The sequence below is a fragment of the Urocampus carinirostris genome, chromosome 11, assembly GCF_059441175.1.
Source record: "Urocampus carinirostris isolate Australia breed hairy pipefish chromosome 11, RoL_Ucar_1.0, whole genome shotgun sequence".
In the NCBI taxonomy this organism is placed as follows: Eukaryota; Metazoa; Chordata; class Actinopteri; order Syngnathiformes; family Syngnathidae; genus Urocampus; species Urocampus carinirostris.
Window position 1 is genome coordinate 8736266 of NC_142359.1, and position 15008 is coordinate 8751273.

General features: G+C 40.6%; 1 protein-coding gene across 1 annotated transcript; it reads left to right on the forward strand.

Annotated features, from left to right (window-relative positions):
- Positions 1 to 67: 67 nt before the first annotated feature.
- batf2 (basic leucine zipper ATF-like transcription factor 2) lies at positions 68 to 11498 on the forward strand. Its single transcript, XM_088348331.1, has 3 exons — positions 68 to 278; positions 5753 to 5863; positions 9114 to 11498. The coding sequence occupies exons 1-3, from the start codon at positions 231 to 233 to the stop codon at positions 9768 to 9770; spliced, it is 816 nt and encodes a 271-aa protein (XP_088204457.1). The 5' UTR covers positions 68 to 230; the 3' UTR covers positions 9771 to 11498.
- The last annotated feature ends 3510 nt before the right edge of the window (positions 11499 to 15008 follow it).

Sequence of the window (15008 nt, forward strand, 5' to 3'; positions counted from 1 at the left end):
ACGTCACGCCTTGAGTGACCACACGGGGGCGATTCTTGGACACTGCAGACTTTAAAATAAAGAGAAAGCGAAAGAAAGATGTCGGCAGCGTCATCCGGGCTGAATAAAACTCCCCTCGCTCCCCTTGTATGAGATCTCAGATTAGTGTAGTTTGGAGAGTGGTGTGGTCAGTTTTTAGGGTTCCCCCTGATGGTGATAACAAGCTTTGAGTGCGCCTGGCCTGAGGTGAAATGTCCCCACTCTTCATGGACACATCAGAAGAGGCTGCATCGGGCTCTGTAAGTTCTTCTGTTTATTAATAAGTAATATTTGCATTCTTGTGCTCTGAAACGTTGCAATTTCTTATTTGCAACCTCATACAATGCCCTGCGAAGGTATTGACCCACCAAGAACTTTTTGTCATATTGCATTATTTCAGGCTTCAAACTTAAAGATTAAAATTGAAAATATTTTTTAAGAATCGACACCATGTTAGACACAATCGTGAAGGGGAACCAAATTATTTCAACATTTTATATAATATTAACAACGAAATAACTGAAAAGAAGGTGTTGCAAAAAAATCACCCCCCAACCTGCCTTCTCCACTCCGCCATCGAACTCCAGAAGTTCCCTCATGGCTTGTGAATCTTCCACTGTCGACCTGAATAACTAACAATGACCAACAGAGTGCATCAAGTCTCAGCTCTGTGATGGGCTCACAGGTCTGTTAAAGCAGACAATGGGGAACAGAAACCACTATGAAGACCAAAGCACACGAACGAGGCAGGTCCAGGATAAAATCATGGAAGAGTTCACAGCAGGAATGGGATACAAGAAATTTCTCAACATTTACACATCTCCCAGAGCATTATACGAGATATAATATCAAAATGGAGAGAGCATAAAACCCCTGGCCGTCCCTCTAAAACCTTTGGCCAAAACAATCAGAAAACTAATCAGAGAAGCAACCAAGCGGGCATTGATCACATTGACCTGCTGGCATATGCAGCTGAGGAGGGACATTCTATGTATAAGTATAACTATCAGTCATAATTTGCATAAATGTGCCCGTTATGGACTAGTGGAAAGAAGTTCATTTCTGAAAGAATACTATAAAATGGCACATGGAGACAAAAATATAATGATCTGGTCAAATGAGACCAAAATGGAACTTTTTGGGCTGAATGCAAAGCGTTACATTTGGTATTCGAGTAACAATGTTTATAACCCTGGAAATAACATCCCCACTGTCAGACATGGTGGGGGCAGCATCATACTCAGGGATTGCTTTCCTTCAACAGGGACTTGAGAGTTGATGAGAAGATGGACGAAGCCATATATAGGGCGATTCTAGCAAAAATTCTGTTGGAGTCTGTAAGATACCTGAGAATGGAATGCAAGTTCCTTTTCATAAGGGTACTGACCCTAAACATAAAGCAAAATCTACAATCGAATGCTTTAAAACTCAGAGGGCCAAAAACTCAAACAACACCTTCGGTCACAGGCCGAACTGGATGAATATTTATTTGAATACACTAAAACTTGACTTAAAAAAAAACATAAATATTGATTTAAAACAGACAGGAATATTATTCCAGAATAAACATACTTAAACATTAGGTAACTTAATTAACTTTGCTCTCCCCAAAAATATCTCCTGTCAGAACTATATAAATTCAAAATATGTCAATACAATTTGTGCTTCTCACTTTGGGAATTTTATTTTGGTGAAAAACACATGCTTCGTCCTCCTATTCTTTTTTTAACTCTTCAACTTGCTGTATCTTCTGCTTTGCAATCAGGTGTTTCCGCTTACTCACATGTTTTGTTTCGTAGTGTCGTTTTTACATTAAATTCCTTAATACAACAATAAATCCACAAAGAAGACACACAGTTTTACCGGCAATATCCGTTAACAAGTATTCAGCCTCTCCTTTGTTTTGAAAGGCTTTCTGAACCGACGTTTTTCTTGGCCATTGTGTTTAGCGTCTGAGTAATCCACAGCAACAGAAACGTCACCCTGCTTTTGTCCTTTAAGCCTTTTGTCACGGGACGTGGTGGCGTGGAAGGTGACCGGACCAGAACGGAGGCAGGAGGCATGAAGGGAGAACTCAAATGCGTTGACGATCCATAGGTTTTATTTAATAAAATAAAAGTCGCCCAATACTCCGAGGCAAAACAGAACAATACAGAGTTCCTCCGGCACGAACTCAACAGGACAAGGCATAACAGACTAAAACAGGACAAGGCATAACAGACCGGGATTGTGAATAATGAGTAGTAATGAACCCGCCCCGCAGAGCCCACAATGCAGCCTTAAATCAGACACACAATTAGTTGAACTGCTTCAGCTGTTGCCCAGAGGGCGGGGCAGACTGGTCACCAAGGCGACCGTGACAGAGCCCCCCTCTTAAGGGACAGCTCCCGAGGTCCCAAACAGAAAAAATTACAACCGACGAGAACAGGACAGGCAAAATCAGAACAGGTAAACAGGACAGGCCTCTACAGAAGAGTCGCACTCAGGTCAGGCCTCTACAGAAGAGTCGCACTCAGGTCAGGCCTCTACAGAAGAGTCGCACTCAGGTCAGGCCTCTACAGAAGAGTCGCACTCAGGTCAGGCCGATGCAGAAGAGTTGCACTCAGGTCAGGCCGATGCAGAAGAGTCGCACTCAGGTCAGGCCGATGCAGAAGAGTCGCACTCAGGGGGTTCAGACGCAGAAGAGTCAGACTCAGGGGGGGATCAGATTCAGAAGAGTCAGACTCAGGGGGGGATCAGATTCAGAAGAGTCAGACTCAGGGGGGGATCAGATTCAGAAGAGTCAGACTCAGGGGGGGGATCAGATTCAGAAGAGTCAGACTCAGGGGGGGAACAGATTCAGAAGAGACAAGACAGGACAGGAAAGACTGAACAAAATCAGTACAGGGAGAGTCAAGGCAGGCATGGGAGTCGAACAGGCAGGCATGGGAGTCGAACAGGCAGGCATGGGAGTCGAACAGGCAGGCTTGGGAGTCGAACAGGTAGGCTTGGGAGTCGAACAGGCAGGCTTGGGAGTCGAACAGGCAGGCTTGGGAGTCGAACAGGCAGGCATGGGAGTCGAACAGGCAGGCATGGGAGTCGAACAGGCAGGCATGGGAGTCGAACAGGCAGGCATGGGAGTCGAACAGGCAGGCTTGGGAGTCGAACAGGCAGGCTTGGGAGTCGAACAGGCAGGCTTGGGAGTCGAACAGGCAGGCTTGGGAGTCGAACAGGCAGGCTTGGGAGTCGAACAGGCAGGCATGGGAGTCGAACAGGCAGGCTTGGGAGTCGAACAGGCAGGCTTGGGAGTCGAACAGGCAGGCTTGGGAGTCGGCCCGACGGGCAGCGGAGTCGGAGTTGGCCCGACGGGCAGCGGAGTCGGAGTCAGACTTGCACGCAGGGGAGAGGGAATAGCAGGCAATCGGCACGGGAGTCGGGCAGGCAGGCGTCAATTCTTCCTGGGACCCCATTCGAGGCACAGCAAGGGCCACGACGGGCGGGGCCGTGGTTCGAACGGGCAGGGAAGGCCAACTCAGTAGGCGCCTGCCAAACTGCGCACTCCAGCTCTCCCCAAGTCGCGCTGGGATCGTTCGCTGAGTTCTCTTTGTTGGCTGGTTCATTCTGTCACGGGACGTGGTGGCGTGGAAGGTGACCGGACCAGAACGGAGGCAGGAGGCATGAAGGGAGAACTCAAATGCGTTGACGATCCATAGGTTTTATTTAATAAAATAAAAGTCGCCCAATACTCCGAGGCAAAACAGAACAATACAGAGTTCCTCCGGCACGAACTCAACAGGACAAGGCATAACAGACTAAAACAGGACAAGGCATAACAGACCGGGATTGTGAATAATGAGTAGTAATGAACCCGCCCCGCAGAGCCCACAATGCAGCCTTAAATCAGACACACAATTAGTTGAACTGCTTCAGCTGTTGCCCAGAGGGCGGGGCAGACTGGTCACCAAGGCGACCGTGACACCTTTTAGCCTTTTAGGCGTTACATCGTGATAGAAATTCATCCCTGAGCATTACGTCTCCGCTTCCTGACACTAAAGACTCACTTTTAATGCACTTGTCGGTCTTGTTTTTTTGAACTGGCCGACGTGTTGTTTGTCAGTGCATCCTTTCAAAGTGACTGCGCTCATCAGGCTACAGCTAACTCGATTGACGCGGGAACATTTTCGGGAAGTCTTGTGGCGGCATAAGTAGCGCTGCATTGTGGGATCTGTAGTTTGCGAGTCATCCGCGTTTCATAGAGCCGAGCCATTATAGTAGATGTATATAAAATAATTTCACGGGTTGACCATGAGTTTGACACCTATGTTTTAGAGCATTTGTGGAAATATCCGAAAAATGCTGTGCACAAACAATCACCATTTCATGAACCGGAGCAGGATCAGGACCCAAATGCGTAATGTTTCTCACACAAGCCTTTTATTTTACGTGAAATGGGAAGTCATGCACGTTAGGAAACAGTCTGGTGTGGAATGATAGTAAGCCAGAGGCTGACGAGATCGATACCAATTGCCCGAGCAGATATCGGACAGATGGGGTCGATACCGGACAGGACGGGACAGACAGGACTGATATAAAAAACGGAATATCGAAATTAAACAGGACAAACTAGACGGGAACGAAATTGGAAACCGATATTAAACAACGGGACATACAGGATTGATATCAAAACTGGGTATAGAAATTAAACAGGACAAACAAGATGGGAACAAAACTGGAAACCGATATTAAACAGGACAAAATAAACGGGAACCATACCGGACAGGAAATACCAACAGGAAACCGAGTCAAAACCCACGTCTTGCGGGGCAGAGGTTTGTTGAAGAACTAACAAAGGAAGAGTGAGAGCACTGAGCTTAAATAGACGGAAAGGCAATCTCTCAACCAGCCTCAGCTGGCGCCACACGGGCGGGGCCAATTGGGCGCCTTGGCAACCGTAACACACCATCATACCATAAGCAACTTGCTGTTTTGTAAGGAAGAATGGGCAAAAATTTCCTTTTCAAGATCTGAAAACTTAGCAAAAGGAAGTTCTACATAGTATTAACTCAAAGGGTCCCAATATTTTTCTAACCTTTACTTATCCATTTTTGATTAGCACAATATAAAATGTTGGATGCATTTGTTTTTTGTTTCATGCTCATGTAAGGAATGTGTGAATTTGTGTTTAGAGTCTTTCATCCATAAGTTTGAAGCCTGGAATGTGGCAATTCGTTAAAAATCTTAGGGGGGGGGGCAACACTTTTGCATGACACTGTGACTAGGGTTGGGTAGGGTTACTTAACTGGATTACTTTCCATTACTTTTGGATTACTCCAATACCAAATATGCTAATAAAAGACAAAAGAAACAAAATATGAATAAAATGATGACTCACACCACGTGGTAAGCTTTCTCTCCTGGCTTTGATCTCTTTGATCTCCGGCAAAACTAACATAAAATGCGACAGAAACAAAATGAAAATAAATCCAAACATCATTTTTGCTGTTCCATGAATTCCGTTACTCCCCAAGCCTGCACAAAATTTAGTCATTTTATTCATATATAGTTTCTTTTGTCCTTGCATATTTGGTATTGGAGTAATCCAAAAGGAATTGAAAGTAATCCAGTTAAAGTAACCCTACCCAACCCTGACTGTGACTGCACTTTAATAATATAGTGCCGCCGAAGCATTGCATTTGTCGAACTGCAACTCCCACGAACAGATTGTCTTCAACAACTATCGTTTTGTGGTCTGCAGGAACGAGAGATGCCTGGCGAAAAACGGGGAACCAAGCGACGACTGAAAAATCGAGATGCCGCCCGCAAGAGCCGCAAAAAACAAACTGAGAGAGCAGATGAACTCCATCAGGTTGGAATATTTTTTTTCAAACTATAAATAAAGTCACAGGCAGCACTGGGTTAAAAAATTCGGCCTAGATCCTGGAGACCGATCCATTTATTTTCATTTATGAATAAATATACGTGCAGAAATATACATCTCTTCTCATCTTATCTCATTAGCTACACCGCTTATCCTCAGTAGGGTCGCGGGGGATGCTGGAGCCCATCCCAGCAATCATCGGGCAGTGGGCAGGGTACACCCTGAACTGGTTGCCAGCCAATCGCAGGGCCAGAAATCTACATGTTATATATATTTTTAAATATATTAATCACATTAAATTGGTTTTGAAATGACCCTGATAAAAGCAAAATAATCTTAAAAACCTGAAAAAGTCTTTAATTCGATAACTGCAAGTTAAGGCCTTAAATAGGTCTTACATTTTGTATACAAGCAGGGTCTGAAATCAAACCTTTGCTTTATTCCGATTTTGAAATCTTGTTCGGTTTGGAAATTTCGGTTCGTTTGGCAATTTGCATTCTCGGTAGCCAATCAGAAGCCTGCATCGAATTACTTCGTGCTTCCGGGGTTTCCCGAGCTTTATAAGGTCGTGCATTAGCATATCATTTTCCAAAGTGGACGCACAGAGAACACAAGAAAAATGGATAAGTGGTTAGGAATCAAGCAAAAACCTCAGCCCCAGAAGAAAGATTCAAAAGAAGCTAACAAAATATATGATGCTATAAAACGAAAAGAATGAAGATGAGTAAATACAGGTACATACTGATGGCAGATGGAAAACAGCGATGTAATGAATGTTAAAAGTAGATTAGTAAAGTGTTGTTCTGTTATATATTCTGATTATCGATCCTTAATACTTAGCAACAATGTTTTTTTTTGCGATGAGTCTTCTTATTGTAACTTTGGGATGCCTCCCGCGCTGTGCGCCAGAAAAGGTGCGAGATTTGTCTTAAATGTCATTGGTTGTGGTCTTGAAAAGATGATAAAAGTCTTAAATTTGAAGGGAAAATCCTAAGATAACCTTGTATTGGGTCGCTGTTTTAAGCACTTCATTTGATATTTAGTTTTGTGGTATTTCTAGTGTATTTTTGTAGCCTTATTGTAGTTGTATTTTTTTAGTAATTTTGTAGCGTATTTGCAGTAGTATTTGTCGTATTTTGTAGTATTTCTATTGTGAATACTATGGTTGTATTGTTGTAATTTTTCTGTCATATTTCTGTAGTAGTGTTTTTGTAGTATTTCTGTCATATTTCTTTAGTACTAGTTTTGTAGTATATCCGTCAAAGTATTTTTTACGTATTTCCATAACAGTATGTTTGAAGTATTTCTGTTGTCGTTTTGTAGTATTTCCATAGTAGTACTTCTGTGGTATTTTTGTAAAAGTATTTGTTATATTTCGTTAGTACTATTTGTATAGTATTTCAAGAGTATTTTTTCTTTTCAGAATGAAAAGTAATATGAGGTCCCTATTTTAGGCACTATGAAAATTATAGTATTTTTGTTGTATTTTTGTTTTAATACTTTGTGGACACAAAGGGATAATGGGATGAAGTTGGCACAATTTTATTTTCTATTAGTAGTGTTTTATTTACCACAATATATATATATATTGTCATTATATTTTGACTATTTTTGTTTGGCAGGCCGGATGAAAAAGGATTTGGCCCGTAGGCCGTTGTTTGCCAACCCTTGTTCTAGGTCATTTGTATCAAAAGTCATAATATTTTTAATAATTGCAGACCACGTCTTTATTATCGTTGATAACGTAATAAACATTGTATGCAACGAGATTATACCTGGCACACCAGGCTAAACAGGTCACTTTAAGGTAGTATTGAGTTTGTATAGTGTGGTGTGTTGGTCTAGGTGTCGAACTTCCATTTATCATTAACCAGTTAACGCATTAAATGCTTAACATGAAAATCGTTTTTGCCCATTGTTTGTGAATATATTATACTTAAAAGATCCCTCATCATCCTTGATTATTATACATAGGTTACTAATGTAGGCTAGATGATAAACGCATACCACTGAAACAAAAAGCTAAAAAATTGGAGTACGCATTCTTTTACTGATCTGTCCTGTCTTGAGAACAGAAAGTCTGATCAGCCGCCAAAGCAAAACTGAAATTCCTGTGCAAACAGAAGGTGTGTGTCTGGGTGTGTGTGAGATTAATTCTATTCTGCAGATCAACTAAAATGCTTTCATTTTAATTCCTGTTTTATAAAGCATTATTAGGCATGATGTTTGCCGTTAATGTAAAAAATCAATACCATTTTAAAAATATTGACAAATATCATTAATGACACCTATTATCAATAAAATCTAAGAGTTTTATTTGATTTTTTTATGACTGTTAGCATCAGCAACGTTGACATTCATGCTCACATGCTGCATTTGACCACGAGATGGTATTCCTACAAACACAATGCACTGAATTCACTGTTCTCTTTGAATGTTCATGCATCACTGAGCTACTGCCATGATATATAAGGTCTGCTTTGCAAACTTTGCTGGTAGTCTTTTTATCCAGGTTAAAATGCTCCAAAAAGTTTTGGTTAGCGCATTCGCCTAACATGCGAAAGGTCCTCGGCTCGAGACCGGGTGGAGAGGCATGGGCACCACCAGGCAGTACTTGCCCAAGACACACCACAGGAAATGGTGCCCCTATGACCTGTGTGGTTAAAGGATCCAACCAACCAATTTGATGTTGACATAGTAATTTCTATATCTCACCACTCGAGGCGCTATTGCGGTCGAGGGACCCTCAACAGAGATTATACTCATGTGGAGATGCCTCACTCTGTTGGAAATATGTATATGGCGACAAAAGTCATCAATGGAATTTATTGTCGACTACAGTATATTTGACTTATGGTTGCACCCCTAATTCAAACAGGTTTCTTTTAGACGATCCCAAGAGCCAAGAAGAATTCCACAGGTTCGAGAGCGTTCTCCATTCGGGCCCCGGTGCAGTGGAATGCTCTTCACCCTGATATTCCATCCGCAACTTCAGGGGAAATGTTTAAATCTATGCTTAAAACACACTTCTACTCTATTGCATATGAATAACCTATATTTTATGTTGATATGTGTATTATTTGCCCTCATGTAGGTTTTAGATCAGGGGATGGTGTCATAATAGTCTGGTTTGCAATAATCTGTGGTCTGTGCAGCCCTTTGATACTCTTTGTGATTAAGGGTTATACAAATAAACATGACTTGATTTGACCGCTAATTTGTATGTTTCTCTTATCAGGAACTGATGAGTCTGGAGGCTTCAAATTCGGCCTTGATAAAGGAAATTGCGGCGTTAAAGAAAGAAGAGCGCCACTACACGGAGGTACTGAAGCGTCATTTGCCATTTTGCATCCTGCAAGGATCTACGATGCCTCCGCCGTCTGCTACCCACCAAAACCTCGTAGACCCCCAAAACTCCCGATCGTCCCACTCATCCGGGTTGGTCTCTCCCAGTCTCCTCTCACTTGCGCCTCATTCACTGTTTGGCGGTGACATGGAATTCCCAGCTTTGTTGTCCCACTTGTCCACGCTTCATCACGATGACGTCCAGTCCCTCACTTCCGGGATCGGACCCGTCGAGGATTTGCTCGATCCACACGCGTTCGCCGCCGGTGACGGGGTTTTTTTTGTTCCGGGGCATTCGGACGAGGCTCCAGCCTTGATGCCACCCAATCAGGCAGTAGCGCCAACGCTCGAGTTCCCGCCCGCCCCGCTTCCCGATCCGCTTCCCAATCCGCTTCCCAATCCACTTCCTGACCCGCTTCCTGTGCCGCTCCCCGATAACCCGGAGGAGTTTTTCCCTTCAAACGCACCCCTGTTGGAGCCGCTGCTGTCTGAGCTTCTGGAAGAAAACGGCTGGATTCTGAATGCGCCTGGTGGTCCTGACACCCTGTAAGAGCCATGTTAGGTTTAAACTTCTGTTAACATTTAAAATAGGGAGAGAAGACATCAGTGGATTTTGAAATTGCAACTAAAACAGGGAGAGAAGCCTTCAGACAAGGAATTGCCATCCCCATTCTAGAGCCTTCCCTTGAGACCCCTTTTTTAATTAAATTTTTAAGGTTACACAAGGTCAAACTTTTAAGCAAGCCCAAAAATTGAGGCGGACTCTTAACCCCCCACACCCCCGGCAACTTGAAAATACTTTGTGGAAAGTCCACCATTTTTGCATGGTCACTTTTTACTTTCACTTGATAGGACTCTTACTTGAGACTTCCCGTTTTTCTTTCTTCCGAGAGTGTGCACATGGCTGTATTATTTATTTATTTAACCTCACTGTTTAGAAGTTAGTGTCATCCTGTTTCTGACGTTTTCTATCATTAAAATTGATAATGATAGAAAAAGCTACTTAGCAAAGCAACTAACGTTGAACTGTTATTAAATATATTGTACATATGAAATCTGATGCTTTCAAAACTCTTAATAATTCAGACATTTTACACCAGGGGTAGGACATTTTTTGAGTGGCGGGCAGCATTTTGTTAATTCATTCAGGGCCGTAATGGATAACTAGTTTTTTTTTCTTTTTTTTTTTCAAAGTAAAAAAATTCTAAAGGCTTTTGGGTGCTGCCCTCTAGGGTTTATTTCAGTATGAGATCACTACTAAATGGCAGGAATGGTGTTACACAAATATTTGTCCACACATCGAGGAGCCCCCACTTTTTGTGTTGCTTTGCTTCCTATATCCAGTGATTGAGAATGTGCGAGGGACCAAAATCGTTTCATTCCGTCACTGGAAATATTGTCCCCCGAAAGTTTTTTGCAACGTCAATGCTTCGTTCATGCATGAGTTTAGTGTTCTTGCAAGAAAAATATTTCATGGGGAAGGTTCCCTTGTCATTATAAAATGTGTTGTTTAGATATTGGAGGTATCTCAAATGCTAGAAATAAGGAATAAGGAAATAAGCATCCCTTCACAAAAAGTGTTTTTTTTTCTCTAATTTTCTTGGAGGCGATTATTTTTAAGAAAAAGCTAAAAACATGCTTTTTTTTCGAATGAACGATGTGTGTTCACTTTCTTTTGATATGTCTTAAGCCTATATATATATATATATATATATATATATATATATAAATATATATAATAACGAAAATTTATGTAGGCCTTCAAAAATAGCATTAAATGGCAGGCAGCTCTCCCAATTTGAGAAAAACCTTGGGCCCCGAATGAGTTATTTGCAGAATTATTGTTGTATTTTTTTCAGACTTATATATTTTCTCAATGTTCTTTTCTTTACCTTATTTTATGTTGGAAAAAAAGGTATTTGAGAACAGTGGTGCTCCACAGGTAGACTGTAAAGGACACCCTAAATGTTATTGCATGAAAGTCAAAACATATGACTAAAAATATGTTTGGGCTCATTTTTTGCTGTTAAATGTGATTGCACCTTTTTTTGTTGTATTATTATGATTTTTTTTTTCCTTTCAGAAACATGGCACAAATATAATTTAAGCTATTACGTTGCAAATAGTATTTTATTTTTATTTTATTCTGAAAGTCTTAGCTCTTTTTTTCCTCTTTAATGTCTTCATTACATGTTTAGCCGGGAGTGCCAGGTGTAATCTCGTCGCATACAATGTTTATTACATTGTTATAAACAATAATAAAGATGTTTCATGTCAACGATTATTATTTTTAAATAATGACAAACCTCCCCTTGTTTAAACGCATAATACACACTTGTAAATCCTTTGTGACACCACAAAGAAAACATGTTGCAACACAAAGAAATGGTAGAAAATGAATAACCCGGATAACTTTTTAATTGGACGCATCACTTTGAGTCAAGTGATGTCAAGTCATGTTTATTTGTGACGCCCTTAATCACAATGAGTCTCAAAGGGCTGCATAGACCACAGATTATTGCAAACTACAGAGTATTATGACACCATCCCCTGATCTAAAACCTACATGAGGGCAAGGAAAAACTCAAAAACCTCAGGATGAGTCAAGTCATGTTTATTTGTATAGCCCCCAATCACAATGAGTCTCAAAGGGCTGCATAGACCACAGATTATTGCAAACTACAGACTATTATGACACCATCCCCTGATCTAAAACCTACATAAGGGCAAGGAAAAACTCAGAAACCTCAGGATGAGTCAAGTCATGTTTATTTGTGACACCCTTAATCACAAGGAGTCTCAAAAGGCTGCACAGACCACAGATTATCGCAAACTACAGATTTTGACACCATCCCCTGATCTAACCTACATAAGGGCAAGGAAAAACTCAAACACCTCAGGATGAGTCAAGTCCAAGGGTCTTTATTTGTGACGCCCTTAATCACAAGAAGTCTCATAGGGCTGCACAGACGACAGATTATCGCAAACTACAGACTATTATGACATCATCCCTTGATCTAAAACCTACATGAGGGCAAGGAAAAACTCAAAAACTTTAGGATGAGTCAAGTCAAGTCGTTTATTTGTGACACCCTTAATCACAAGGAGTCTCAAAAGGCTGCACAGATTATCGCAAACTACAGATTTATGACACATCCCCTGATCTAAAACCTACTTGAGGGCAAGGAAAAACTCAAAAACTTTAGGATGAGTCAAGTCAAGTCGACACCCTTAATCACAAGGATTCTCAAAAGGCTGCACAGACCACAGATTATCGCAAACTACAGATTTATGACACATCCCCTGATCTAAAACCTACATGAGGGCAAGGAAAAACTCAAAAACCTCAGGATAAGTCAAGTCAAAGGGTCTATATTTGTGATGCCCTTAATCACAAGGAGTCTCATGGGGCTGCACAGATGACAGATTATTGCAAACTACAGACTATTATGACATCTGATCTAAAACCTACATGAGGGCAAAGAAAACCTCAGCACGAGGAAAATGAAACCTTGAAAAGGGACCGTAATTTCCCTTCTAGGATGACCGGGCTGCAATGCATTGTTGTATTGAAATACAATAAAATAAAACATTAAATATAAAATAAAGTATGATAAAAATACTAGGTGGTCTACTTGCTCATTTTACAGCAGTAAAAGTTTAGCATGCAATAAACACTTCCTTCTTCCACTTTAGCTCTTCATTTATAGCTCATTGTAAGTGAGCCAAGACAAATATTTGTCATTTCACCTATTACATAATGCAAAGATCACTCCGAAACAAAAAAGGTATCAAAAACATTTTGATAAAAAATACATTGTTGGGCTCTTTTTGTTTGAGTCGTTTCCTGTAAATTGTTTACAAACATCAAACGAATAACATCACATCCCGGTGTTGTTTTATTTTTATATATAAAAGAAAGGTGCCACATAAATAAGATTGAATACAGAACTTCAATATAAGGAATCTCCACATGGGAGCAGTAATGTCCCGTGCACAAAGCGAAGTCAGGGGAAAAAAACAATAGAACGGATCAAAAAGTGCATGAAACACGTGGTTTGCTGCATTTAAAAACAAAATGAGCAGAGTAATTCAAAATGAAAATTGAGGTTGTTTAAGGATTCGAACAATGGAGAGGAAAGTGTAGGAACGTGTCCATTCATTAGAATGGGATTGTCTTTATTGACATCGACAGGGTTGGGTAGGGTTACTTTAACTTGATTACTTTCAATTACTTTTGGATTACTCCAATACCAACTATGCTAATAAAAGACAAAAGAAACCAAATATGAATAAAATGAAGACTCACAACACGCGGTAAGCTTTCTCTCCTGCCTTTGACCTCTTTGATCTCCGGCAAAATATAATAATAATAATAATTTCCTTGTATTGTCATTCTGTGTAACAATGTACACAGAACGAAATGTCGATTGCACCTGACCCGTTGTAGCGAGCCGATGCAGCCGCAGCCAACAGAGGGCGCCGCCGACCACTTTTTAAGTCTTAGGAGTGACTCAGCCGGGGCGAACAAACATAAAATGCGACAGAAACAAAATGAAAATAAATCCAAACAGCTTGCCAACATCCTTTTTGCCATTCCATGTATTCCGTTACTCCCCAAGCCTGCACAAAATGTAGTCATTTTATCCATATTTAGTTTCTTTTGTCTTTTATTAGCATATTTGGTATTGGAGTAATCCAAAAGTAATTGAAAGTAATCAAGTTAAAGTAACCCAACCCTGGTCATCGATAACAACGTAGTGAACATTATTTACTGCGAGAATAAACGTGACACTCGAGGATAAACACGTAATGAAGGCTTAAGAGGATAAAAGAAGATAAAAAAGAATGTCAGGATAATAAAAGCAAATATTTATGAACTAGTGCTTGGAGACTGGCCTTAGTGCAAATACATCAGAAGGATAGTGCAATAAAAAAGTACCATACTGCAATAATTATTTCAAAATAAGTTGATAAATCAGTCTTCAACGTCCATTTTTCTATACATAGGTAAGATATATATTTTCACAGTCTTGTATGCTTGTTTATGGTGGTTATGGCCCTGGGGAAGAAAATCATAAACATGCAATCAATTTGAGATTAAAAAGCGGTAGATTTTATACAGGACTCTCGTTTTACGGGTGAAAAAAACTTTCGGGATTTTGTTTAAACTTGGTGTCCGTAACTTAAAAATATTCATCTTGCTGACGCCATCTTCTGGCTGAAACTATCATTGCAGCCTCTGTCCCGCTTCTTGTTTTGCATGCGCAAGTTAAATGCGTTAGAATAAACTCTTCTTTTTTCATCTTTTGGGGGGATTGGGTTGACATTTGGACTGTATTTGAAACAGTCCTGTTCTTACTTTCACCATTTTCATCCTGAAAAGAAAACCGCATGCTCACGCCTGAAATTACTCTCCACCGAACCCATCCTCTTTCAGCCTAATGGGTACAATGGCCAAAACACTGATAATAAAAGTGATAAAAGCAGATAGGCATGGTGAAAAAATTATATGAAGTCTCTTTGGACTCAATAGGGCATTGTGAACATCCTCAATAGATAAAATATTTAATTTTACACTCTGTAAGGATACCACAAACTACGCACCCAACCGTTAAATTTTAAATGGTTGTATAATTAAAAAAAAAAAGCGGGAGGTAATTTTAAGGTAAGAAGTGCGGTAGTCCAAAGCATAAAGCAGAAGTGTTGGCAGGTATTTCGTAATAGCGTTATAAACGTTGGTCCTTCCTGAGAAAAAAAAAAGACCGAAAAAAAATGTTTATATCAC